This window comes from Channa argus, chromosome 9 (assembly GCF_033026475.1).
Source record: "Channa argus isolate prfri chromosome 9, Channa argus male v1.0, whole genome shotgun sequence".
NCBI lineage: Eukaryota > Metazoa > Chordata > Actinopteri > Anabantiformes > Channidae > Channa > Channa argus.
The window spans coordinates 337,693-363,696 of NC_090205.1; the positions used below are offsets into that span (position 1 = coordinate 337,693).

Here is a 26,004-nt window from a genome sequence, read left to right on the forward strand (position 1 = left end):
GCCAATGAATGTTGCTACTAAACCGTTATTTACCTTTTTTAGAAGTCCGGTTTTCTTGATGTCTGTGAAAATCCAGGATAGAACATCCCTCTAATAAAAACTTTAACATGCTCATCGATGCTACTAACAACTTCCTTTTCACCTCTTGAGCCCATCCAGGCTTCTACCCATCTTTCTGTGCTGTGTCATTTTTGTTTGTCTTGTAGTACACATCATGTTTAATCTTCTTTGTTATATTGTGGCAGTTTTGTGGATTCTAGAAATAAAAAATGCATTTTTTGCTATATTGCTAAAGTGATCTGAATATCTGACAGGTGGTGGAGGGTGCAGCAGTACCTTCTGCTGCTGGTGTAGCCCCACCAACAGTGGTGTCTGTAAGTAGCTTCATTTTCCTCATAACCCAAAATTATATTATTTTGCCATGACAATGAGACATTCACTAAACCGTCTGTGTTTGGATTGCAGGGCTTGAAGAACACAAATGTGACAGAGGGTGAGTCCGTGACCGTGGAGTGCCAGATCAGCGGTCATCCTACACCTGTCATCATGTGGTTCAGAGAGGACTACAAGATCGAGAGCTCAATTGATTTCCAGATCAGCTTTGTGAACGGATTCGCCCGACTGGTTATTCGTGAGGCATTCGCTGAAGACAGCGGACGTTTCACCTGTACTGCTACTAATGAGGCTGGAACCATCAGCACCTCCTGCTTCCTGCTAGTCCAGGGTCAGTGCAAATTAGTGATTTAAGTAGAAATAACTGAGTGAATAGAACTTCAGTTTTTTGGATCATAGTTCTCAAACAGCAAGTGTCCTGAAAAGGACACTGTCCCATCACTTCCTATGCACTTAAATCTTAAAAATAAATCCTATCTGTCGTATCTTTTACTTGTGTATCATGAAACAAATTTCTTCTCATAGCACTTTGATTTAATGTTTTTATTTAACTAATGCCAAATGACTAAATGTAAATGTACAGACACTCTTAGGGTCCCATTGCTTCAAGTGATCCTTTTACTTTTGCTAAAGCCTGACCCCCTCCGTTACTATTGGTTGATCTTGTATTCCTTTCTAATTAAAAGAGTGGAAATAAAAACGGAATCTTTCTCTTTAGTGTCTGAAGACATTGAAAGTAGAGAGGCTGTGGAAGCTGCCCAGGAGAAACTGTGAGTTGTTTAAAGCTGATTTTACAATTCGCAATATACACCAATGTATAGTTGTTGAATATAGTTTACTTTGTCGACACTGATCAAATTGTAACGCAACCAAGTACTTATGTAATTTTAAACTGTTTACAGATCATGGGTGGTATATCTTAGTCCTGGTAACAATAAAGGGTATGTTGTATTTACAGTATAACTGAAGAAGCCAAAGAGGTGACCATGGCAGAGTCAGACAGTGCAGCCACTGCTCCCTTCTTCATCAAAACACCCAGCATTCAGAAGCTGGTAGAAGGAGGAAGTGTTGTGTTTGAATGCCAGGTTGGTGGAAGCCCCAAACCACACATCATCTGGAAGAAGAGCGGCATTCCGCTCACTACCGGATACAGGTATGTAATATTTTTCCTTGTTGTATGTGACCCTTCATCTGTCAGCTTTCCTAAAAAATGAGTTCGGACCTGAGATCTAGTTGCCTCCAAAATATTTAGTAGACCACCACTATAAACCTCCAATTACCATGAAATGCCGTGATCAAATATTAAATGACACCATTACTGTTGTAAAACTATGCCCTCAGGACAATCATTTTTACATTGTGTCCTTGCAAGTTTGTAAACATTGAAAATGAGAAATACTCTAGCCTCTAGACATGATTGACTGGATTCTTCCATCCTCAGATACAAAGTTGCCTATAAAAAGGAGACTGGAGAGTGCAGCCTGGAGATCTCCATGACCTTCACTGATGATGCAGGAGAATACTCTGTCTTTGCTAAGAATCCACTTGGAGAGGTCTCAGCTACCGCCAGCCTACTGGGGGAAGGTATATAAACATCTGCATCAATCAAGTTTACCAACCTAAAGAAATAAGACAAGAGACAAAACTGAATAAAAGTTGTCTTTAAAACAAGCAATAGCAAAGATATAATTTTCTCTGGTACAGAAGATGGACAAAACCTGCCTGTAGTCACATAATGTTAAATGCTTTATTTTGCCTACAGAAGAATATGAAGCCTTCATGAAGAAACAAGAATTTCCAGCCATAGTGCAGGAGCTCAAAGTGGGACATGTGGTTCAGGAGGAGATGACCACCACCATTATCTCCGGACAGGTACCATCATTAGCCATTGTTGTCACATAAATAGTGAGGGGTGTTTTTGGAACGTGTTGGTATAAGCATCACTTATCTATAGGACCAGATTAACTTGCTGGGAGCTTTAGGCCAAGCATGACCATCCCTACCACCACTACTCCTCTGAGCTTTGTTTCTGTATTCCAATAAACCAGGCTAACACATTTATACAGGAATAGGCACAATGGTGACCACAGCAAGAAAATGTTGCATTAGAGGCTTTTATCCTTATTGAAATCAAATAACATTGTAATGTAGTTCCAAAGAAAAAGCTGCCATCACCAAGGAAAGACCAAAGTTGTGAGTGTAGTAATAATAGAAATTATGAAGTATGATCAGATTTGTCAATTCTAAGAGCAGAAAGGTCACTATTCATAATTGAATCTTGTACCATCTCATCATATCTGCAGGAATTCCATCTTTCTGCCATTGAACAGAGAATCATTCAGGAGATTGAGTTCCACATCATGAAGATTACCTACAAGGAAATAGTGACAGAGGATGGTGAATTAATGCTGACTGCACCCCCTACAGAGGCTACGCAGCCTAAATTTGACACTCCCATCAAAAACTACAGGATCATGGAGGGAATGGGTGTCACTTTCCATTGCAAGATGGCTGGAATGCCAATCCCCAAGGTAATGGAGATTTTTGTTTCAACTAAATCAACCCTCTTTTTAATAGAGTTTTACACTGACATTTTGTTTTCTGGTAGATTGCTTGGTTCAAAGATGGTCAGCGTATCAGGCCTGGTGATCATTACCAAATGGAGGCTCTTCAGGACGGGCGGGCCAGCCTACGATTGCCTGTCGTTCTGCCTGAGGATGAGGGTGTGTACACTGTCTTTGCTACTAACATGAAAGGAAATTCTGTCAGCTCTGGGAAGCTTTATGTGGAGCCATCTGGAGTTGGAACACCTCAGAGATTCACACCACAGCCTGCAGTGCAGAGGATCAGGTAAGGTTTCACTGGATGAATTGATAAATACTTAAGTTTCAAACTGTTATCATCTGGGTTATGTGATAATTTATATCAATTACCTTCTTAGGTCAACATCTCCTCGTTCTCTGAGTCGCTCACCTGGTCGGTCTCCAACCCGTTCACCTGGACGATCTCCAGCTCGCCGTCTTGATGAGACAGACGAGGCTCAGCTGGAAAGACTTTACAAACCTGTGTTTGTCATGAAGCCTTCCTCATGTAAATGCTCTGAAGGTCAAACTGCCAGGTTTGATCTGAAAGTTGTTGGCAGGCCCATGCCTGACACTTACTGGTTTCACAATGGTAGGTACAGCATTAAGTTTTTATTAAAGATGTTGATTCTTATAGATTTTAAAAGTTCTTACAATATCCAAAATCTGTTATTCCCCTACTCAGGTCAACAGGTGGTAAGTGACTACACCCACAAGATAGTGGTTAAAGAAGATGGTACTCAGTCCCTTATCATTGTCCCAGCCATGCCCCAAGACTCTGGAGAATGGACGGTGGTGGCTCAGAACAGAGCTGGACGGACTTCCCTCTCTGTCACTCTCAATGTTGATGGTAAGATTGCAGTTAAATACTTAAATTGACTATGATCTCTGTTGAATCTGTGTTACATGAGGATGAAATGTCGACAGATACTTGGGTTGGAGGCTTGTTGACAGTTTTTTGTTTCTCTTTTTTAGCAAAAGAAACCTTGCTGCGACCGCAGTTTACTGAGAGGCTGAAGAACATCAGTGTAAAGCAGGGTACTCTGGTCGAGTTGGCTGTCAAAGCCATTGGAAACCCCCTGCCTGATATCGTCTGGCTAAAAAATAGTGACATTATCACACCACACAAGAATCCAAACATCAAGTATGTACATATAATCTGTTTTCTGATCTGGTTTTCAGGCACCCAAAGAGGTGTATATTTTAGAGATACATTTGAGGTTCATAGTACTGTAATTTCCAAATAAAATACATAATAGAAAAAATAAAAGCCCTTATAGTCCTCTAATTTATGTGTTTTCCCCACATGAAAATATTAAAACCCAACTGTTAAAAGTATTCTAATATGACATATACATGTTTCAGGATTGAAGGAACCAGGGGAGGGGCCAAATTCCAGATTCCCTCAGCAGCTGGCTCAGACAGTGCCTGGTACACAGCTACCGCCATTAACAAAGCTGGCAGAGACACCACCCGCTGTAGAGTCAATGTTGAGGTGGAGTATGTTGAACCTGAACCAGAGAGGAAGCTTGTTATTCCCAAAGGAACATATAGGGCCAAGGAGATAGCTCCACCAGAGGTAGAGCCTCTTCATCTGCGTTATGGTCAAGAGCAGTGGGAAGAGGGTGACCTTTATGACAAAGAGAAGCAGCAGAAACCACAGTTCAAGAAGAAGCTGACCTCGGTTCGCATGAAGCGTTTTGGTCCAGCTCATTTTGAGTGCAGACTGACCCCTATTGGTGACCCCACCATGGTAGTAGAGTGGCTACATGATGGTAAACCTCTGGCAGCTGCAAACAGGTTGCGCATGGTCAATGAGTTTGGCTATTGCAGTCTTGATTATGAAGTTGCTTATGCTAGAGACAGTGGCGTCATTACCTGCAGAGCCACAAACAAGTTTGGAGTTGATCAGACCTCAGCCACCCTGATTGTTAAGGATGAGAAAGGCCTTGTTGAGGAAACACAGCTGCCTGAAGGTAGGAAGGGAGCACACCGAATTGATGATATTGAGCGCATGGCTCACGAGGGAGGACCATATGGAGTCACTGCTGAAGAAGAAACTGAGAAAATGAAACCTGAAATTGTCCTTCTTCCTGAACCAGCCAGAGTGCTGGAAGGCGACATTGCACGATTCCGTTGCAGAGTGACTGGTTATCCAGCACCAAAGGTCAACTGGTACCTCAACGGACAACTTATCCGTAAAAGCAAAAGATACAGACTTCGTTATGATGGTATTTACTATTTAGAGATCACTGAAATCAAATCATATGACGCGGGAGAGGTCAAAGTGGTGGCAGACAACAACCTGGGCTCAGCTGAGCACACTGTGAAGCTGGAGATTCAACAAAAAGAGGACTTCAGAACTCATCTGCGTCGTGCCCCAGAGGGTAAAGCAGCTGAACCTGCACCCGAAACCGGAAAAACACCATTTGAAGTAGTGAAAGCTGAGAAACCTGCAGAGGACACTCAACTGAAAGAGGTGGTCAAGCTCAAGAAGGCCCAGAGAATCGTACATGAGAAAGCTACAGAGGAGTCAGAGGAGCTGAGGAGCAAGTTCAAGCGCAGGACTGAGGAAGGCTATTATGAGTCCATCACTGCAGTGGAGCTCAAGTCACGTAAGAGAGATGACTCCTATGAGGATCTACTGAGGAAGACGAAGGAGGATCTACTTCACCGTGTCAAGGAGAAGGAGGAGGCGGAGAAGAAGGAGGAGGAGGAGCGCCGCAAGATTACAGCCAAAGCGCTCAAGCCAGAGAGGGTCAAACTCTCAGCCAGCATGGAAGCCCCAAAAATCCTGGAGCGTATCACCAGCCAGACTGTTGCACAGGGTGATGAAGTCAAGTTCAGAGTCAGAGTCATAGGCAGACCAGAACCTGAGTGCCAGTGGTTTAAGAATGGTGTTCAGCTGGAGAAGTCTGACCGTATATATTGGTACTGGCCTGAGGACCATGTGTGTGAACTTGTGATCAGAGATGTTAGAGCTGAGGATTCTGCTAGTGTCATGGTTAAAGCTTCAAATACTGCTGGGGAGACTTCAAGCCATGCTTTCCTGCTGGTGCAAGGTAACACAGATTTGTAGTTTTTTAGAATTTACCTTTAATTTTACTTTCAAGTCCCATATTTTCTACAAAAATATTCTGTTGTCATATTTGCAGCAAAGCAAGTCATCACTTTCACTCAGAAGCTAGAAGATGTTAGTGCTAAAGAGAAGGACACAGTGGCTACCTTTGAGTGTGAGACCAACGAGCCTTTTGTTAAGGTCAAGTGGCTGAAGAATAATGTGGAAATTTTCTCTGGAGACAAATACAGGATGCACTCTGACAGAAAGGTTCACTTCCTGTCTGTGCTTGTAATTGACATGAGCGATGATGCAGAATATTCCTGTGTGGTAGTAGATGAAGACGTCAGGACAACTGCCAAGCTTAATGTTGAAGGTGGGTCAACTAACAACTCACACTGGGCAAGGAAGACAATACCTAAACAGTTATTTTTGTACAGAGACCAAGAATAGCTAGATTTTGGTTACGCTCTCACAGTCATGTGAGAGCTTTAATCTCAGCCAGAGTTGAAAAACAGTTGAAAATACAATTGATTTTGCAACAAAAAAAAGTGTTAACATGTGTTTTTGTCAGTGCTGTGTCCTACGTCATTTACTTTTAGGATTGTATTCACTTATATACTGTCGTTATTATGTGATCAAAAGGAGCCCCACTGGAGATGTTGAAACATCTGGACAACACTGAGGTGCCAGAGACATACTCTGGAGAGTTTGAGTGTCTAGTGTCCCGTGAGGACGCAGAAGGTAGCTGGTTCTTTGAAGACAAGCTGCTCTCCCCCAGCAGTAAATATGTCATGTCCTCCCGTCGTGGAAGACACACCCTGTCTGTCAAAGATGTAAAAAAGGAGGATCAGGGCAAATATACCTTCAAAGTGGGGGAGTTCAAGACAAGTGCCTCACTTAAAATGAAATGTAAGTTATGGAAATTCTGTAGGTTGTTCAGTTGGTACTTTACAACTTCTGAATGCTTGTGGTCATAGTCTGTATGCCCTTCCAACACTGACAACATTGGTCAGATTCACATTAAATGTACAGAGGTATGTGGTGCTTGGGGCGTAAATTCCAAACATTTAAAATGTAATTTTTTTGGGTGTTTGTCTTGATGTTTCAGTGCGTCCGGTGACCCTGATTCAGCCTCTGAGTGACATTACGGTCTGTGAGGGTGACATTGCTCAGCTGGAGGTCAAGTTCTCCCAGGAGAATGTTGAAGGAAATTGGATGAAGAATGGGCAACCCGTCACAGCCTCAAACCGTGTGCACATTGTTATTGACAAACAAATCCACAAACTCCTGATTGAAGACACCAGCAAAGCTGATTTTGGGACCTACTCCTTTGTTGTTCCAGCTCAGGAGATCTCAACCTCTGCAAAGCTGGTCATTCAGAGTAAGACAGCTGAAATGCCTGTTATCTTTTAAAGTATTCTAAAATAAAGTGTTACAAACAAGATTTTATCTTGTGTTGCAGCTATTGGCATCCTAATTCCACTTAAGGACACTAGTGCTGTTGAGGGCACCAAGGCTGTCCTGGAGGCCAAGATTTCCGCTCAGGACATCAGCTCAGTCAAATGGTACCACAATGACGAACTGCTGATTCCAAGTGAGCGCCTCCAGATGGTGGCAAAGGGAGCCAAGCAGCGTCTGGTATTAAACAGGACCTATGCCTCTGATGAAGGACAATACAAACTGGTGGTTGGCAGAGCTGACACCAGCTGCAGACTCAGCGTTGAAAGTAAGTTACACAAAACAGGACTGAGTTTTAAGCATGTGGTAACATCAAAAAAAAAGTTAATAGGACTTTGACTAACTCTTGTTCTATCTCAACAGCTGTCCAGATTGTGACACCGATGAAGGACAAAGAGTGCTCTGAGTCCGAAAATGTCACCTTTGAAGTTCAAGTTTCTCACCCAGGCATCGATGCCTTTTGGACCTTTAAGAGGCAGCCCATTAAAGCTGGACCCAAGTACAAAATTGAGTCCAAGGACAAATGCCACACACTGACAGTCATGAATGCAATGAAGGATGAGGAGGGCGAGTACATGTTTGCTGCTGGTGAGAAGATGTGCAGTGGTTCACTCACTGTAACCGGTAAGCCAGGTTAATTTTTTTTTAATCAAAGTTTATGCAGCAGCGCAAGAGCTGGTTCATGTTCAAGGTAAAAACACTGTTTGACCAACTGAACCAAGCGTTAACTGAGTGAAACTATCTGTTTTTAAAAGGTGGGGCTATCAAGAAGCCCCTGCAGGATTTGGTGGTGGCTGAATCCCAGACTGCCATGCTGGAGTGTGAAGTAGCAAATCCATCAGCAGAGGGCAGGTGGCTGAAAGACGGTCAGCCTGTCGACTTTACCGAGAACGTAGTGAGTAAGACTGATGGTGCCATAAGACGCCTCGCCATCATCATCACCAAAACAACCGACGTTGGAGAGTACACCTATCAGGTTGCTACCTCCACAACCACAGCCAGTGTGAAAGTAGAGGGTAGGTCCAGTTTAGTTTAGGTTTTAGGAGGCAATAGACACACACAGAACTGTTTGAGCCAGTGTTATTTGCACAGATTAACAAATATTTTGGTGTCCACAGCTGTAAAGGTCAAGAAGACCCTGAAGAACTTGAACGTGGTTCAGACTCAGGAAGCAGTGTTTAGTCTGGAGTTGACCCATGAGAATGTGAGGGGAGCACAGTGGATCAAGAACGGCATTGAGATCCAGCCCAGTGACAAATTTGAGATTAGTATAGACGGAACAATCCACACCTTGAAGATCAAAGACTGCACCACACAGGACGAGTCTGTTTACTCTTTCAAACTGGGAAAATTGTCTGCAAACGCCAGGCTGAACGTTGAAAGTAAGCAGCTAGCAACACAAAGTTCAGATTTGTGAATTTCTAAGAATAACAATTCAAAAGTGACCAGAAGTATAATTTCAGTAAAGTTACAATAAAATAATTTTTCCACAGCCATCAAGATCCTGAAGAAGCCAAAAGACCTGACATCATTGTTGGGTGCCACTGCTGTATTCGAGGTTGGCATTTCTGAGGATGACATCCCTGTGAAATGGATGTTCAACAATGTGGAGCTTAAGCCGAATGAGCACTATACAATACTGTCTGAGAAGAAGAACCACAAACTTATCATCCAGGAAGTGGACAAGAGCAAAGAGGGGGAGTACACAGCTGTGGTAGCCCACCTGCAGTGCAGCGCTCACCTGTCCGTCGAGTGTAAGTGTTAGCAATTTTTGAAGAAGAAATGTGTTTGAAAATAACCAGCTAGGATTTAATACTACTGTGTTACCACTGCATACAAGTAACAATTATCCTTATTAACTTTAACAAGATTTAACAATGTTTTTATGCGCCAGATTTTACAGAGCATTAAAGCTACTTCTGCTGTTTTTCTGCTAACACAACACAAAGCCACCAACTAGCATGATGTTACTTCTTGTGTGATACATGTGACATAAATCCTAAGCTAAATTATCTAAAGACAGTGTGCAGGTGGTGTTAGCAGATTGGACATGCTAACATTAACATTTGTCTTTCACTATAAAATCATGTGTCATCTCTCTGCTCAAATATAAACCTGAAAACCTCTTATGTTGTCAGTGTCATTGTTTGATGTCAGTGACATTTCTTTCTGTGTGACCAAACACATAATGCCTTAAACATTCATGAAACACAAATTCTTTTAATCAGTTTCCAGTTTGTTGTAACGCCCTCTGTCTCAGGACAAGCACAGTATTGTACGTTCAGTGGCAAACACAGTATTACAGGCTGATATCTGATGGCTGACAGGTTTAACGTTACCATGATTGTGATTTTTACTCTTTTAGAAAGTTGTTGCTAATATAAAAAAACTAAGAATAAATAATTATGTTTAGAATTAAAAGCCAAAGGAAGTTTTATTTGCTCTATAGTATGTGGACATTATTTTCCCTGTGGCTTTCTTATCTATATGTTTTTATTTCACTTACATCAATGCTTTTACACAAAAGTTATGAAAGTGTACTGACCATTCTCAGAACATTTGGTTTAACAGACAAACCAAGGCTTAGGACTTTATTATGACTTGGTAACAAGACTGAGGACTAAAACCCTTCCATACAACCAGCTAAATTTTGCTTTAACCAGCTGAGGCCATATTCAGTTGATGTTTGGTGAGAGCTGCGGTATACCTGGGCACGTAGACACAGATAAAAATTCACACAAAGAGGAAACGATCCTTTGGACCTTGGAAGGAAACCGGAGCACACAGAGTAAGCCCATGCAGGCTTAGGGACAGCATGGAAAGGCCTCAGGTTCCAACCCAGAAGCCCCTTGCTATAAAGAGATAGTACTAACCACTGCACCACTGTACTCTGTAATCTTTCACATGTAAAATGTTCTATCAAGTTAGAGTTACTTTTCAAAGAAAGTTAATTTGACTAAACATAAATTCATTTGAATGTTCTGTGTTGGAGGCTCTGTGCTTTTCAGAAACTCTCGAGGACATAAATTGTATTTGGGCCTCCTGGTCTCTAATTTATAGTTGTTCTGGTGAAGATGAAAGTGATTTCTAAAATGCTACATCATAGATTTCTTTTGATGGAAGAATACAATAATTGTACGTGTAATCATTTAGTTTTTCCTGCAAACCTGTGTAAATGTCATTAGAGTTGTTTGTGCCGTGTCATTTCATTTAAATAGATGCTTGAATGCTTAAAATGAATATACATAGTGATGTGCCAAACTATGGCCATTTCTAAAACAACCCAGAATTAATGGCTAACAAAACAAATGTATGACTGCCTGTAATTTGGTTTTGACTCTCTCCATTTTTCTGCTTTATGCAGCATGCTTAAAAGGGAAACTTTAAACGACTGAAAGCTCAGAGTTTCAGACCTGTGCTAAAGAGCTACAGTTTATATTGGTACTTTGTTGTGAATATGTTGACTCTGACAATTCCTGCTCATTTTGTCCCTTCAGCTCTACGAGTCACCAGACCCATGGAGTGCGTGGAGGTCCCAGAGACTCAGGTGGCCACATTTGAGTGTGAAGTTTCCCATTTCAATGTGCCATCAGCCTGGCTGAAGGATGGCGTGGAGATCGAGATGAGTGAAAAGTTCAGGATTGTGGTTCAAGGAAGACTCCATCAGCTCAAAATTATGAACACCAGCAGAGATGACTCTGCTGAGTACACCTTCATCTGTGGGAACGACCGAGTCTCTGCTACTCTAACCGTTAGCCGTAAGCTCCTTACACTGGCTACTATCATTGATTTTTAGGCTTCAGAGTTCCAGGTTGGGAGGCCTTCAACCTAAAGATTTTTCAATCTATTAATTCATAAATTGGTATAGAGTTAGCTGATTCTATCGACCAAAACATTTTGGTCACTGATATGAATCAGCTACTTTTGACTGCAAGGCATCAAGGTTTCTTTGAAGCTAACTCAACTTTTGTTGTTTCCCAGCCATTCTGATCTCAACAATGTTGGAGGACCTGAATGCTCAGGAGAAAGATACAGTCACCTTCGAGGTGAACGTCAACTATGAGGGAATAACATACAAATGGCTGAAGAATGGTGTGGAGATCCGTTCCACAGACAGATGCCAGGCCCGCTGCAAACAGTTCACTCACACTCTGAGCATCAGGAATGTTCACTTCGGAGACAGCGCTGAGTACACCTTCATGGCCGGCTCGGCTATTACTACAGCCAGACTTTTTGTTGAGGGTAAGATTTAATCATGGACCAGCAGAACCACCTTCATTACCACTAGGCTCAACTGAAGGACCCCTACAACTGCACCTACTACATGTCAAGAGTTCTAAAACCTACACATCAGGAAGAACTTTCAGGACTTTAGCTCCGATCACAACTATTACCAACAAAATACATGTTTAGCACCCATGGGCCTTCTAAAGCTCTTTCCTCTGAGCATTAGAATCTAACCACTGACCTGTAGACCTCTAGTAATTTTATAAGTGACCACTAGAACCTCGCAGGTAACCACAAGGATTACCTGGCTGCATAAAAACAGTCTTAATTTTACATTTATTCATGCTTGTTCTTTAAGTTTAATGGAAACTGTGTAAATGAGAGCCTCCATACTTAACCATGCAGTAAACATCTCATTAAACATAAAGAGCTAAACAAGACTAAAAGCTGTTGTTGACTAGAGTACAATCGCTTAGAGATTTCAGCACTAAACTTATTTTAAATCAGTGTGAAATTCAGACAATAAAACTGTTATATGTTTTTTATATGCCTGTTTGTTTGTTTTTTCCTCTGTTATAGCCCGGGTGGTTGAATTCACGAAACACCTAAAAGACCTGAAGATCACAGAGAAGAAGAGGGCAACTTTTGAATGTGAAGTTTCTGAACCAAACATTCAGGTGATGTGGATGAAGAACGGCCAGGAGCTGGAGATGTCCGACAGGTAGAATATTTCAGCTGTTTAACACTTAAACACCATGGAAACAAACATGAAGAACATGTTTTAACAGTCCATGTCTCCTGCAGATATAAAATGTCCTCAGATAACTATGTGCACCGTCTTGTTCTGCCATCTGTCCACCTGTCTGATGCTGGAGATTACATGGCTGTGGCTGGGTCCAGTATGTCCAAGGGCCATCTGGCAGTTGAGGGACGGGATGTCAAAATCTCAGAGCCTGCTAGCAGAGACATCACTGTGAGTACACCTACTACAAACTCCTAAAATGTTGGTAGTTTTTCCTCAGTATATTACGGAACGTGACAAAAAGTAGAGCTGTTAAAGAAATCTTTAACATTTCTGGAATATCACTGATAAGAAGTACATATATCTGTTTCCAAGATTCCCACAACAAATAAAATATTATTAACTGTAAGACTACAGATAATAAACCATGGCAAGCGTGTTTTTTAAATGTGTTAGTTAAGTGGTAGGGAAACAATACCCTTACTGTCTTTGAGGTGAATAGTAACTATTTGATCTGAAATGTAACATCCAGATATTGTTCCCATTCCTATTTTCTCTTAGAATGGGAGCCAGTTTTCTTCAGGCCCGGATTTCAGTTCCCACTTTTCAATCTAATCATTGATATGTTTGTGCAGGTTGTTGAGAAACAAAGAGCAAATTTCGAGTTTGAGGTAAACGAGGACGATGTGGAAGGTCGCTGGATGAGAAATGGAGTTGAGATCCAGTTTTCAATAGAGGAGAGGTTCAACTATGTCACCATCAGGAAGCTGCACCGCCTCACCATCTCTGAGACCTACAGGAGCGACGCTGGGGAGTACACGTTTTTAGCTGGCAAAAACAGAAGCACTATGAACCTTCATGTCAGATGTAAGGAAATAATGTTCTGCTTTCACTGAACTTAATCCTTCCAAAATAAGGTTTGGGACCTTATTTTGGAAGTATAGTTATCAGTTTTAAACATCTATGCATATAATATTTACATTTAAACATCTAAGTAAAAGATCTATCTTCTATATATTCTACTTCTATAAAGAAGTATCTTCTTTATCTGTCAAGGATCTGTCTTTCTACACTACAAGTGTAGAAAGACAGATCCTTGTGGCTGAAATAAAATATTACAGTATTAATCCGGAGTCGTCCACCCACACTATGGGAACTGCTGGAGTTGAACCTGTTGTAGCAAGTTTAGCCAGTGTTTATTCAGAACATTTTTAAAACTAGAATTTAACATCAATCAAATATAAGTTAGAAATATTTCCTTAAAAAACTTCAAATTGGACAGGTCCATAATTTGATTTGTTGTAATATTTATAAAACAATATCTCCTTGAGACAAATAATTATCTGGGGCTGAATTATGGACTAACATGTGTCAGTCTTAGAAGACAAACTGGGCTAGAAAGTCCTGCAGAGATTGAATTTCGTTTTCTTCCTTCAGTGCCGGAGCCTCCTCAGATTGTCCGCCACTTGGAGCCCCAGACGGTGATGTCAGGGAGATCAGTTCGCTTCTTGGTGCAGGTGACCGGTCTCCCTCAACCTCAAGTGTTCTGGTATAAAGACTCCCAGGCCCTGTCCACCAGCTACAAATGCAAGTTCCTTCACGATGGAGATGAGCACACGCTGCTGCTCCTCGAAGTCTTCCCTGAGGATGCCACCGTCTACAGCTGTGAGGCCAAGAATGACTACGGAGAGGCGACAAGCTCTGCTTCTCTTACTGTGGAAGGTATGCTTAGAGATCCATCCCAGCAAGATGTTGACATATTGGAATCTGTTTTGTGTTTAGGCTTCTTTGTGAAGCTCAAGTTCTCTATATTTACATCTACATTTATAGAATATGCAGCCAGAACAGGCATATAGGCTAAGTTGGGTTTTATTCAGTTTTCATACATTTTACGTTAGTTAGTTACTATTTTCATCAAAACCCAAAAACTGAGAAAAGCTGCAAATCACCACATTAGAGAAGCTAATTTAAACCCTATGAATAATTATTATCACAGTTATCACTGGTTATTTTTCATTGCCTTGTGTTCCAGTTCCAGAAGTGGTCGAAACCGTAGCTCCAGTTGCACCTCCAGCTCTTATCTCTCCTATTCAGGATGTCCTTGTCACAGAGGGACAGCCTGCCCAGTTCCAGTGCACAGTGTCGGGTGAAGGTAGTGACTGCTGCTCACCTTTGTCATAGCTTTTGCTTTGCAGAACTTGTCTGGTACATTTTACTGGACTACAGAGACACACGTTCTTTATTTGTACCTGGGTTATATTAGAGACATTGTATGTATTTCACCTCTCCTGTTTATTAAGTGCATTTGATCTGATTTTGTAAAAAGCCATTTCTATTTTAGTTAGTTTTTTTAAATAATCTTACCAGTTGCTCAGTTTTGACTGACTGTTAACGAACCCTGTGTGTTTAGATCTGCAGATTTCTTGGTTCTGCAAACACACAGAGATAAAGGAGTCAAGCATCTTCAGGATGCCTCATTACGGTGACATCTGCCAGTTGGTGATTTCTAGAGTTCTCCAGGAACATGAAGGAGAATACTCATGTGTTGCCACAAATTCAGCAGGAATGGTCACATGTGCTGCAAATTTGAATATCAAGGGTGAGTTTTTCCATGTTCACGTGCCAAAGAGTTTCAGATAAAACCCACTGCATGAGCCTCAACTGTCAAACTAAGGGCTTCTCTGCTGCATGTTCATTAGTAGCAATGCTCTGATGTTCTAGATCCAAACTTGGTAGATTAAATGGCTGCAATAAGGTCTGTAACTATGACAAGGTCAAAGCATTTTCACATTTCATTCTCTGACATAAAAAGCATAAATTAATAGCCCACTTGCTCCATTTTTAAAGACAGTTGCTAAGAAGAGGCTAAATGACACCACAGAGTTTGTCAGGATCATCAAACGTCATCATGCTGAACACGGACACTCATCTGCTCATTAATGCATCTTTACAGCCTCCATGTGTTTGTAAATCGCCAACACTGACTTTGTCATGTCACCATAAAAACAAAGGGTTCTGTAGAAGAGGGAAGTCACTTAATCAAATTACAGGCTAGTTCAGTGGTGGTGATGATGAACTCATGCAACCATGGTGAAATTTGTTTATAGCCTAACAATATTTCTTTACTTTACTGGCCATGTTATAAGCTTTAAAACTCATGAAAGTAGTTTTACCTGTAAAGATTCTCTAACTGAACCAAAAACCTATAATTGCCATAAACTTTTGTTTGCCACAAAGCTGTTTTTCTGCAATGACCCATATGGCAACGGAAAAATCTGAGTTTTTTTTTTAAGGGAACCTTGGAGATGCTATCCCTATGACACTGTATAGTCTGACACATCCAGCTAAGTTTTCAAAATTATATCTATTAACTGGTCACTTAACTGCAGCTTTAGTTATAGAGAATTGGAAGTTTCATACCAAACACTGAGTTGATTGTAAGGCACAAAATAATTGGTTCTAGATCAGTCAAAGCATCTCTATGTGTAATTACAGCTTGTACTTTCTAGATATATGGTTGTTTGTGTCAAAAATGGCTTCAAAGGAGGGAAGTGGCAAGGTTTCAGTATGATCACTTTCTGCTGGTGGTGGCAGCAGGATTTTGTGAAATCCTCATGTTCTCTGTCTTGCCTGAGAGTCACATGAGAAAACACATATTAGTCTCTTCAGTAGAGGAGGAGTGTTAACACAGAGGCTGGAAGCTATTAGCTCTGTCAAAACTGAATTGTAAAAACTCCACTGCAAATTAATTAGTACTCACACAGATCACGCAATGTCTTTCTGGTAAAATGACAGCTTATAATAAACACACTGTAGCTTAGCCTAACAGTATGATTTATATCTGAGGCTAATGTTGTAACCCTGAGTTTATACTGGATATTGAACTTCTCATTTGAGTCAGGCTAAAATAGCCAAACAACCAGTTTTAACTATAAAACTTATTCCAGGCCCATGTTTTGTTTGCTGTTTTTTGTCAATTTTGAGTTATTGGCATCCAGTAACTTACTTTTAATGAGTTTGTTTTTTGTATGTCTGTTTAAAACTAATTTATTGCTAATTTAAAAACTAAGACTAGTTCATTCTGTCATACTTTTTTTGAATGGTCAGTCAGTGAAACTTAAAGCATGCAGGATTAATATAATTTTGTTTTTCTGCTCATTGTATCACAGGTAACATCCGTACAGGTTCCTCTTGATGCATGACTCTTTTTACACCTAAACGCTCCTAATTGCAGGGACGTCTTTATTGTGAGAGACCAGTCTTTACTTCAGAGCAATGCAGCATGTTCAGAACAGAGCTGAATTTGGGAAACCTGTCAGATTTCCTCACACATGAGCACGGACTGATCCTTAGCTTTTTTATTTGAACTTCGCTCCAGTCAAGCTTGCATGATTGACAGAGGAAACCAGCCACTGTACCCTCCCTCACTGATCCTGACTGATCCTCAACGCTCCACTCCAACTGCACTCTTGGCAAACAGGCTGTGACACAAGTAACCTGAAGAAGTCACCAAAATGATGTGTTGACCTAATTCTTCTACTCTTTCTTATTGCCCAGATGAAAAAACCTTAGCTAGTGTGTCGAACACTGGGGCTGAGACTAAGCTAAATCAAAGAATGGAGAATCAGGCAGAGAGTTTCAGCTCTTTGTCTGTTCAACAAACAGCCCACAGTGTTGAGTTGACTGAGAAAGTCTCTGAGAGTTCCTCCATGTCTTGGAGGATGGTTGAGATTCAGATGGAAGGTGTAAGCTCACTGGAGATGGGTTCTGAGAGCAGCTTTGGTAACAAAGTCTCAGCCAGCCCCAAACTGCTGATGGAAATGAACGACGTCCAGGTAAAAAGTGGTGAGATGGCCAAGTTCAGCTGCCTCTTCAATGGGCAGCCCTTAACCAGGGTGTTCTGGGATCATAATGGCCAGAGCCTGGTGGACACAGAGCGGGTGAGAAGCTCTCAGAGTGGGGGGTGGTTGTCCCTGGTCATCCAGGGTGTTGGCGTAGCAGACCAGGGCATGTACCGCTGCACTGCCACCAACCAATTTGGCCAGAACAGCTCCTCCGCACAACTCACAGTTGAAGGTGGTTAATGTTTTTTTTTTTAATCAGTCTGTCTTCCATCTGGTCCATCCCAACTCCTCGCTGCTCTGTCTGCTTCGTCCGCTTCTCTCATTATTTAATACCTCCTTTTATCCTGTAACCTGTTAGACTTTAATAGAATAACAAGCTTACTGTAGTAGTGTAGTTTATCCTCTTTCTGCTTTTGCCAGCTTTGCCTCACTAACCTCATTCTTCATCTTACTAATCCCTTTAGCATTTAGAGTCATAGGCTTATACTCTCTGACCCCTAATTACTCTCCCTAACTTTATTCTTACCTAGCTAAAGAAGCAAATCTCAAAGCAGAAACTCCCATCCCTACCGATTCTGTGCGTAAAGTGAGTCAAGCGGACAGGGAGACCTCTAGAGATCCCTTTGACAGAGACAAGCAGGAGGTGGCGGAGAAGCCAGGACCGTCACCTCCATCTTCCCAGAGACTTTACAGCCTCATCAGCCAGCTCTGTTTCCCTGATGTTGTGCCTAATGATGAGCGAGGTCAACGCCGCTCCAGCTGCCCTGACTTCCTGATCAAACTGCCCCCTGAGCTGCTGATCAGAAACAGAAACAGCAGCTCTTTGTATTGCGTTATGAAGGGGGTTCCCACTTCATTTGTCATTTGGTTTTACAACCGTTTCAATGTTGAGGACCCTTTGTTTTACTCTTTGAAACATGACGGCCCCCTGTGCTGTATAAATGTTAAAAATGTGGGACCTGGACAAGGGGACTCTTACGTTTGCAAAAATTTCAGCTCAGCAGGGGATACTGAGTGCAGCACAGTGACAAAAGGTTGGCATCTGCATGCTTTTGGTCTTACTGCTCACACAGGCTTTGTTCGACCCATCACTCATCCACACTGTTCTTCACTTACACAACCATTGGAGGCACACTTCTTCAACAGGGTTAACCACTATGTTTAGAAGAGGTAATGTTAATGTTATGTTTAATGTTAAGTTCTGCTTTACAGACTAAAACATCAAAATAGATAAAGGCGGAGAGACACTCATATCACTGAGCAGTTTCCAAAAAGCCAGAGGGGCTGCACACTAAAGACCAAAGGAAGCATGCAAGAATGTCAGTTAAGGAAGAAAAAAGGATGCTATGGATGCACGACCTGTCACTGATTCTAACAGTCATGCACCATATGAGACTTTGTATTTTGTTTTGGGAGTGAATTTAACTCATAAATGTTTGTGTCTTTACAGTAATAACAATGGAAGAAGAACCTGTCATTCAGGTCCAAGAGGAAGTGAAAGGTAAATATTGTTTCATGTCATAAGTCTGATGTCTTTTCCACAACTTTTCTCCATTGCCTCGATGTCTTCACAAAGAAAGATTATTTTGACAGTTTGTTAATCTTTAAAGGGACAGTAGTAATAAAACATGCAGCAGGGATGTGTTGTTTACCTTGCAGTCAAAAATCAAAGTGCACCAACAGTCCTAACTAAGCCTGTTTTCAGACCAGCTGATTGAATTGTGGTTGGAATGTGTGTCTCACTTTGAACTCTCGCCATTATTCCACTCAGCCTTCTCTAGCTCAACCATCACAGTGGACAAGGAAAGCCAGGAGTCGTACTTCAGTGGCCTAAAGTTGCCAGACAAAGCCAGAACTCTTGAACTCAAGCCAGAGACCAAACCTTATTCAAGCACTTTAGAAAAGAAAAAAGAAAAGCCTGTTTTCCTTAGCAAACTTTCTTTGGCAGCTGTGAATGTCGGAGAAACTGCTACATTGACTGTCAAAGTGTCTGGTTTCCCTAAGCCCACTGTTCAGTGGTTTCACAATGGGCAGGTTATAACGACTTCGTCCATTTATAAGTTTGTTCAAGAGCGAGAAGAGTATAGCTTAATCGTTAACAAAGTTCAAAGGGAATTTGAAGGAGTGTACACCTGTACAGTCAGCAATAGATTTGGCCAGGCAAGTTGCACTACTTATCTGCATGTTCAGGTAAAGGAGCCAGAAAAGGAGGAACAGGGTAAAGGGAGAGAATTTGCACCAACTGGAAAACCTCCAGAATTCACTAAAACTATAGAGTCTGTTCAGTTGTCCGAAGGAGGTCAGGCTTTTTTCAGGTACATTTTGTCAGGATATCCTCTCCCTAAGGTTCAGTGGCTCAAAGGCAGCTTTCTTCTTCAGCCTAGTGGGTTCTGTGTTGTTGTGAACAACCCAGATGGATCAGGTTTTATAAATATCAAGAGGGTTAAACAAGAGGACAGTGGCATCTACACCTGTAAGGCATTCAATCAATATGGGGAAGCCTCTTGTACCGCTGAGATGCTGGTGGTTCAGGAAGAACACACAATTCTTAAGAACAGAACAGCAGGTTTGAAGATATCCATGACAGAACAAACCACAGAATGCAGATTATATCAGGAAAGAACCCGATCTGATCAAATGATTTACACCATTTGCACAGAGGACCGGCAGATTATTCCCAGCGAAGAGGTGGGAAGCCTCCAAGAGATTGATATCTCTGCTGCCACTCTTCATCAAGAGCAGCTTACCCACCAGGCAGCAGTGCTGCAGTCTCATGAAATACAAGAAAGGGTTTCTTTGACTCCATCACATCCATTTCAGGTCTCAGCTGCTCCTATGAAACAGCTTCACATGGCAACTTTTTTATCAACAGTCCAGGAAAGACAAAAGCTCACTGAGCAGCACTCTGAGCGGATTCTCAGCCCTGAGGTAGTTGAACTTGAGTTTGCCAAAGAGCAGCCATCCAAACTTATATCAGCCACATCTGAAGAGGTCCTCCCACTTACCACAGTGAGAGCTGAGGTATTGACAGACAAGGTGCCAGAGCATTTAAAGACTTTGACTGAACCAAGGCAGCCTCTTTGGAGTCACCAAGTAGAGTCCACTGTACCCATTCTTGATGAAACATCTGGCATCGTACACAAACCTGAGGAAGAGAGGAGTTTTAAAGTCATAGAGGGTGTTAAGATTTTTTACTCAGCTCAGTCTAAAGGGCATTTGCCACTCACTGAAAGACACTCAGAGCCTCTTTCAGATTTAGATGCAGCTACACAACCCCTGATAAATAAAGAGCAAATTAAACCCATGATAGCACCAGTAAATGAAACTGGTGTATCTTTTTACAAGGAGCAAGCATTTGAAAGTCAAAGACAAGAGCAGGAGAGTATTACCCCACACAAAGACATGGTTTATAAGTCAGCAATAGCAGCTGAAGAGAAATACCAACTCCATGCTGAACAGGTGAGGGAGGTGCCAGTCATAGCATCTTCTGCATGTGTGGAGGCTCAGCGAGAGGGAGAAAGACACCTAGATGTGCAGGTTATCAGTGATCAGGATGTTCTACAGTCTGAGGGTAAGTTCATCACCGAGAAGCCCTCAACACAGCAGGCACTAACCAGGAAGAGTCCAACTTTGTTCCACTTAGTGACTCAAGAAGAGCAGATGGCTGTTGTTTGTGAGGCCACTTCAGAGTTTGAAACAAAGACCAATGCCACATCCATTCAGCCAAAGAAAGAGGTACCACAAACAAAACACCTTCAGTCAGTTAATTCTTTATCAATTTTATCAAAGGAAGGCACACTTACCATCACTAAACCTGACCAGCAGTTGGCAATACAGAGGCAGGAAAAGGCTAGAAGGCATGCAGCTACCTCAGAAGAAAGAAGAGAGATCAGAGCAGATACTCTCAAAGACCTTGATGTGTCAGTGACAGCCTTTGAGCCACAGCTCCGAACACAGCCTAGACCTGCAAACATCCTCACAGTCTCCTCCAAGCCTATGCAGCTGCCAAAAGAGATTCCTTTGGTTACTGATGTCCAACAGCAGCGAGCAATAGTCCAAAAAGAGGATTACTGGAACATCATGCACTCTTTAAATGTCACAGATTCTCAGACTCTTATAGAGGGTCACACAACTAGTCTAAAAACTAATGAGAAATTCCAGCCTAAGATAAATATTGAGCCCAAGATCCCTAAAAAGCCTGTATTCATAGAAGACAAAGCAATTGCTACTGAAAGCTGTGCTATCTTAGAAGCTGCTGGCCAGGATTTTGCAGTCCAGATTCAGGAGGGCCAATCAGTCCGACAGTCACTGTTGCTAGAAGAAAAGCACATCATTGTGGGAGAGCAGTCAAGTGAAATATATAAACCTGAGGGTTCGACTGTCAGTGTCATTAAAAAACCTAAAAGAGCTTGGTTTGTCCACGAGTCTCAGGACAATCAGACACTACCTAAAGAATTGAGCTATGTCATTCAGATCCCCAAACCGTCGAATTTGAATATACGCCGTCAGCTCAAAGCTGCTCTTCAGTCTGCTGTGGCCAAAGACCAGCATGTGCTACTAGCTGATGTCATGGAAAAATTACCAGCTGCCGAGGTAAAAGAAGTGAAGCTTCAAAGAGAGAACACACAGGCCTCATATACATACCTGATCACTGCGCCAGATGCACCATTGGAGATCACTCTGTCTTTTGAAGGAGAATACCCTCACACAGCTGACCTCAGGTCGGAACTCCAGGTAGCTCTGCATGCTATGGTCTTCCAGGAGCAGCAGAGCCTTATGTCTGAGAAACCAGGAACTATGCAGATTGATGAGCCTCAGAAAGCACAGGTCTGCTCAGCTCCCTCTAAAGAGTTGTTGTCATCTGTCATGGACACTGTAATGGTGGCAGAGAACGTAGTTAAGTTTCCTGCTGCTGAATCACAGTCTGCAGTTATCAAAACAGAACCCAGACCTTCTTTTCAAACTGCAACAGTTGAGAGTCAGTCTGATATCCATGAGCCTAAGCAGGTCAGCAGAAAGACAGTCACTTCCAAGAAGGAAGCCACTGCTGGTGAAGTGACCACCACGGTGGCTGTAGACCAGGTTGAAAAACAAGGGGAAGTTTTTGTTCACAAAGAAACCAGAGAGGAGTTTCTTTCAGAGGCAATTATGATCAGCGAATCCTCTGACAGTCTGATAGATTATCCTGTTGTCACTGATTCCCCGGAGGATGTTTTTGCTGAGGAAAATGCCAAGGCAACTTTTACAGCCACCATAAAGTATGCCAGCAAAGTTAACTGGTTTTTCAATGGGCGGCTCCTTAAATCTGGCAAACAGTTCAAGTGTTCTAAAGAAAATGACACATACACACTAGTTATTGAAAAACTTGTCAAGGGGAAGCATCAAGGACAGTATGTCTGTGAGGCTGAGAATGAAACCGGGAAGACTACAACATCTTCAAGACTCACTGTGGTCTCAAGAGGTTTGATGATGAACCTTTTTTTGATGTCATCATCATTATCAACTAACATCACACACTGGTTAATTTTGGGTTCTGTTGTCTGCAAACTTCAAACCTGAAGTTGGAATATAATACTGTAAAGTCTCTTAGCGGGTCTTGGGTTATTTGAGTTCTTTGGGTACAACTGAAAAGGAAAGTTTGAGGTTTGCACCAGACAGCAGTGAGAGCATTATTTCAATCAATAGAGTTTAGTGCAGAGTTTCCCCTTTATGTTGAAATGGCGAAAAGTAAACAAACATATTTTCATCAAGTACAAATGTTACAAAAATTACTTTTGATAATGTAATGACTTTTCTGAATGTGCATTGTTATTGAGTAAGATTTAGGGTTAAGATTGTATCCCCATACAGTGAACCTGCATGCAGTGGGATGCAAACCTAACCCTTAATCTAACGCATTAACATAAGTGTTTGTTTTACTCTTTTTCCCATTTCAAAATAATAAGAAGAAAACTTTGAAGCTCAACAGTACCTTCAAAAACATTATCTCCATACCCATTCCACTTTCACGTCACAGAATTCACATCTTTAAATATCCATCACGCTTCTTTCCTGATCCATTCTTCGTTGCATGCTTTCTCTCCTTTTCGTATCACAGAATGTTCATCACATCTTCATTTCAAACATAATCCCATTTTCCTCCTCCACAGTCAGGATAACTGTGTGTGTCACTTTCCATCTCAGGTTCATCACATCGCCACCCTCGTTAGAAACATTCCTTTTTGCCTTCATATCAGTTACTTCTGTGTATTTACAGAAACTTTTCCTTTGCTTTCCCACAAAAACACAGTGAAACCAGTGTTCAGGCACAGAATTGTCCCTGTGGAGATCAACATTGGCAATGCCGCTAAGTTTGAATGCGAAACTGAGGACGCTCCCAACGTGAGTTTCAAATGGTTCAAAGATGGACACCCCATCAAAGAGGGTGATAAGTACAGGATTATCAGCCGCTTCAGCACTTCCTCTCTGGAGCTTCAGAGCCCAACCAAGGAGGACAGTGGAGAATATGCCTGCAGGGCATCCAATCAGCATGGCAGTGACGAATGCTCAGCCAATCTCAACGTGACAGGTAAGAGCGAGGCATATATACTTATTCTTTGCTGGTTAAGTTTGGAACTGTGCTTGGTGCTGAGGAAAAGTTGAACCGGAAGCTGTAGTTGATTTCCTACTCTTAGAAGGTTTTAACTTTTCTTCTTTGCTTGTCTTTGGTTATTGAGACTTTATGCTTCATTTGTTCAGTAAAATTGGTTTGTACACTTTCTTCCTCAGCTGGTTCGTTGTTGTCTAATTGTTAGGCTGTGGTTAAGGTAAATGAACACGGTTTAACATTTTGCCACTAATACATTTCTCCTTTTCTTAATTCTTATAGAGCAATACCCTCCTGCCTTTATAACTAAACCTGACCCTCAGACTGTGTATGTTGGAAAGAGGGCATTGATACAGTCTGTAATAACAGGATCTGTACCTCTGAATGTGGTCTGGCTCAAAGACAACCAGGCTATACCTAAAGAGCCAGCACACTACAAAATCTCTTGTGAAAAGAATATGCACACTCTTGAGATAACAAAACTTGATGCAGCTGACAAAGGGCTATATGTGTGCAAAGTGTCAAACAATGTTGGGATGGCAGAGTGCAGCATGGAGCTGCGTGTTATTGATAAACCCAACTTTGTAAAGGCCCTTGGTCCGGTCGCTGCTGTGGTTGGAGCTCCTCTGCACCTGGAGTGTCAGGTGGATGAGGACACTGGAGTAAGTGTTAACTGGACCAGAGATGGCAGAAAAGTCCACCAGTCTCCAGACTGTAAACTATCTTTTGAGGATAAGACAGTTACTCTTGATATCCTAAAGACCACAATGAAAGATTGTGGAAATTATGTGTGTACAGTGACAAATGAAGCCGGGAGTACAACTTGCGCCACTGTTGTGAAGGTACAAGGTAAGAGCCGTCTAGTTGATTTTCATAGATACTGCAGCATTTGAAGATATGGCAAATCTGCTGTACTGAAAATTAACAACTTTATTATATCCGTAATTTGTTGGCCATTTTTATGCAGCTCCAGCTGCTCTTTTGTTTAAGTCTTTGTTGTCTTTCAATGCTGGGTTATTTTACTTCATACACCTCTTTTTACCCGCACACCCCTGCAGAGCCCCCAGTCTTTGTCAAGAGGCTGGAAGCAAAGTCCGTTTGGAAGCAAGGCGCCACTGCACGGCTGCAGTGCACTGTCAAAGGATCCCCTGAACTTTACACTACGTGGTTCTTTAATAACAGCGAGTTGTCTGCAGGCGGCAGATATGGTATCATTTTAAAGGATGGTGTTGCCACTCTTGAGATAGAAGATGTCGTATTGAGTGACAGTGGAAATTATACCTGTGAGGTTCTCAATGAGTCTGGGTGTGAAAGCTGCAGCACTAAAGTAACAGTGAAAGGTGTGTAGATCTATGCAGTACTTATGACAGTACCACATTTCCAGTGTGATTAGGAACTCATCTAACTGAACTAAATATTCTCTTTAGAACCGCCATCATTCAGAAAGGAATTACTCCCTGTAGATGCAGTAAGAGGCACAGCAGCTCTGCTGGAGTGTGAGATTGCAGGCACTGCACCATTTGAAGTAGCATGGAAAAAGAATAGCAAACGTTTATCCACAGATAAGAAGTACAGAATAGTGACACAGGGAGCCCTGACTTCGCTGGAGATACACTCATTTGAAAGCACTGATGCTGGTGAATATGAATGTGTCGTATCAAATGAGGTTGGATCAGTAACCTCAAAGTCAGTGGCTAAACAGAAAGGTTAGTGAAGTAAAAAGCTACAGGACTTACATTTCATTAATTTTACTTCCCTCGATGGTTGTTTATAATATTATTGCTGTTATTTCAGAGCCACCTACATTTTCTAAGAGGGTTGAGAGTGCCACAGCAGTGTTTGGAAACACAGTAAAACTCCAGGGAACCTTAAAAGGCTCAGCTCCCATTACAGTCAAATGGTTGAAAGACTCTGTGTTGCTAAGAGATGATGATCCAAATGTCAAGATGAGATTTGAGAACAACATTGCCAGCATTTCCTTTTTATCTGTTGAGATCAAAGATGGCGGCAAGTACACTTGCCTTGCTGAAAATGAGGCTGGACAGCAGAAATGTGAAGCTATCTTAAAAATCCAAGGTTAGAACATGTTTCTTATTTATTGGAAATATTTT

At 41.8% G+C, this 26,004-nt stretch overlaps 1 protein-coding gene across 1 annotated transcript in view; it reads left to right on the plus strand.

Moving 5' to 3' along the window:
• The window catches only part of LOC137133295 (titin-like), a 189,449-nt gene that overhangs the window by 13,461 nt on the left and 149,984 nt on the right, over positions 1 to 26,004 (plus strand). Inside the window, 34 exon segments of the mRNA XM_067516775.1 lie at positions 315 to 374; positions 466 to 724; positions 1,112 to 1,163; positions 1,352 to 1,546; positions 1,835 to 1,977; positions 2,156 to 2,265; positions 2,697 to 2,924; positions 3,002 to 3,243; positions 3,335 to 3,567; positions 3,661 to 3,825; positions 3,951 to 4,119; positions 4,341 to 6,037; positions 6,131 to 6,409; positions 6,679 to 6,945; positions 7,145 to 7,417; positions 7,499 to 7,762; positions 7,858 to 8,118; positions 8,250 to 8,510; positions 8,613 to 8,876; positions 8,988 to 9,248; positions 10,992 to 11,252; positions 11,476 to 11,736; positions 12,301 to 12,442; positions 12,526 to 12,694; positions 13,099 to 13,330; positions 13,901 to 14,185; positions 14,496 to 14,615; positions 14,874 to 15,062; positions 18,758 to 18,808; positions 23,597 to 23,875; positions 24,176 to 24,742; positions 24,952 to 25,233; positions 25,321 to 25,599; positions 25,688 to 25,969. Of these exon segments, the coding sequence (XP_067372876.1) occupies positions 315 to 374; positions 466 to 724; positions 1,112 to 1,163; positions 1,352 to 1,546; positions 1,835 to 1,977; positions 2,156 to 2,265; positions 2,697 to 2,924; positions 3,002 to 3,243; positions 3,335 to 3,567; positions 3,661 to 3,825; positions 3,951 to 4,119; positions 4,341 to 6,037; positions 6,131 to 6,409; positions 6,679 to 6,945; positions 7,145 to 7,417; positions 7,499 to 7,762; positions 7,858 to 8,118; positions 8,250 to 8,510; positions 8,613 to 8,876; positions 8,988 to 9,248; positions 10,992 to 11,252; positions 11,476 to 11,736; positions 12,301 to 12,442; positions 12,526 to 12,694; positions 13,099 to 13,330; positions 13,901 to 14,185; positions 14,496 to 14,615; positions 14,874 to 15,062; positions 18,758 to 18,808; positions 23,597 to 23,875; positions 24,176 to 24,742; positions 24,952 to 25,233; positions 25,321 to 25,599; positions 25,688 to 25,969 (9,082 nt within the window).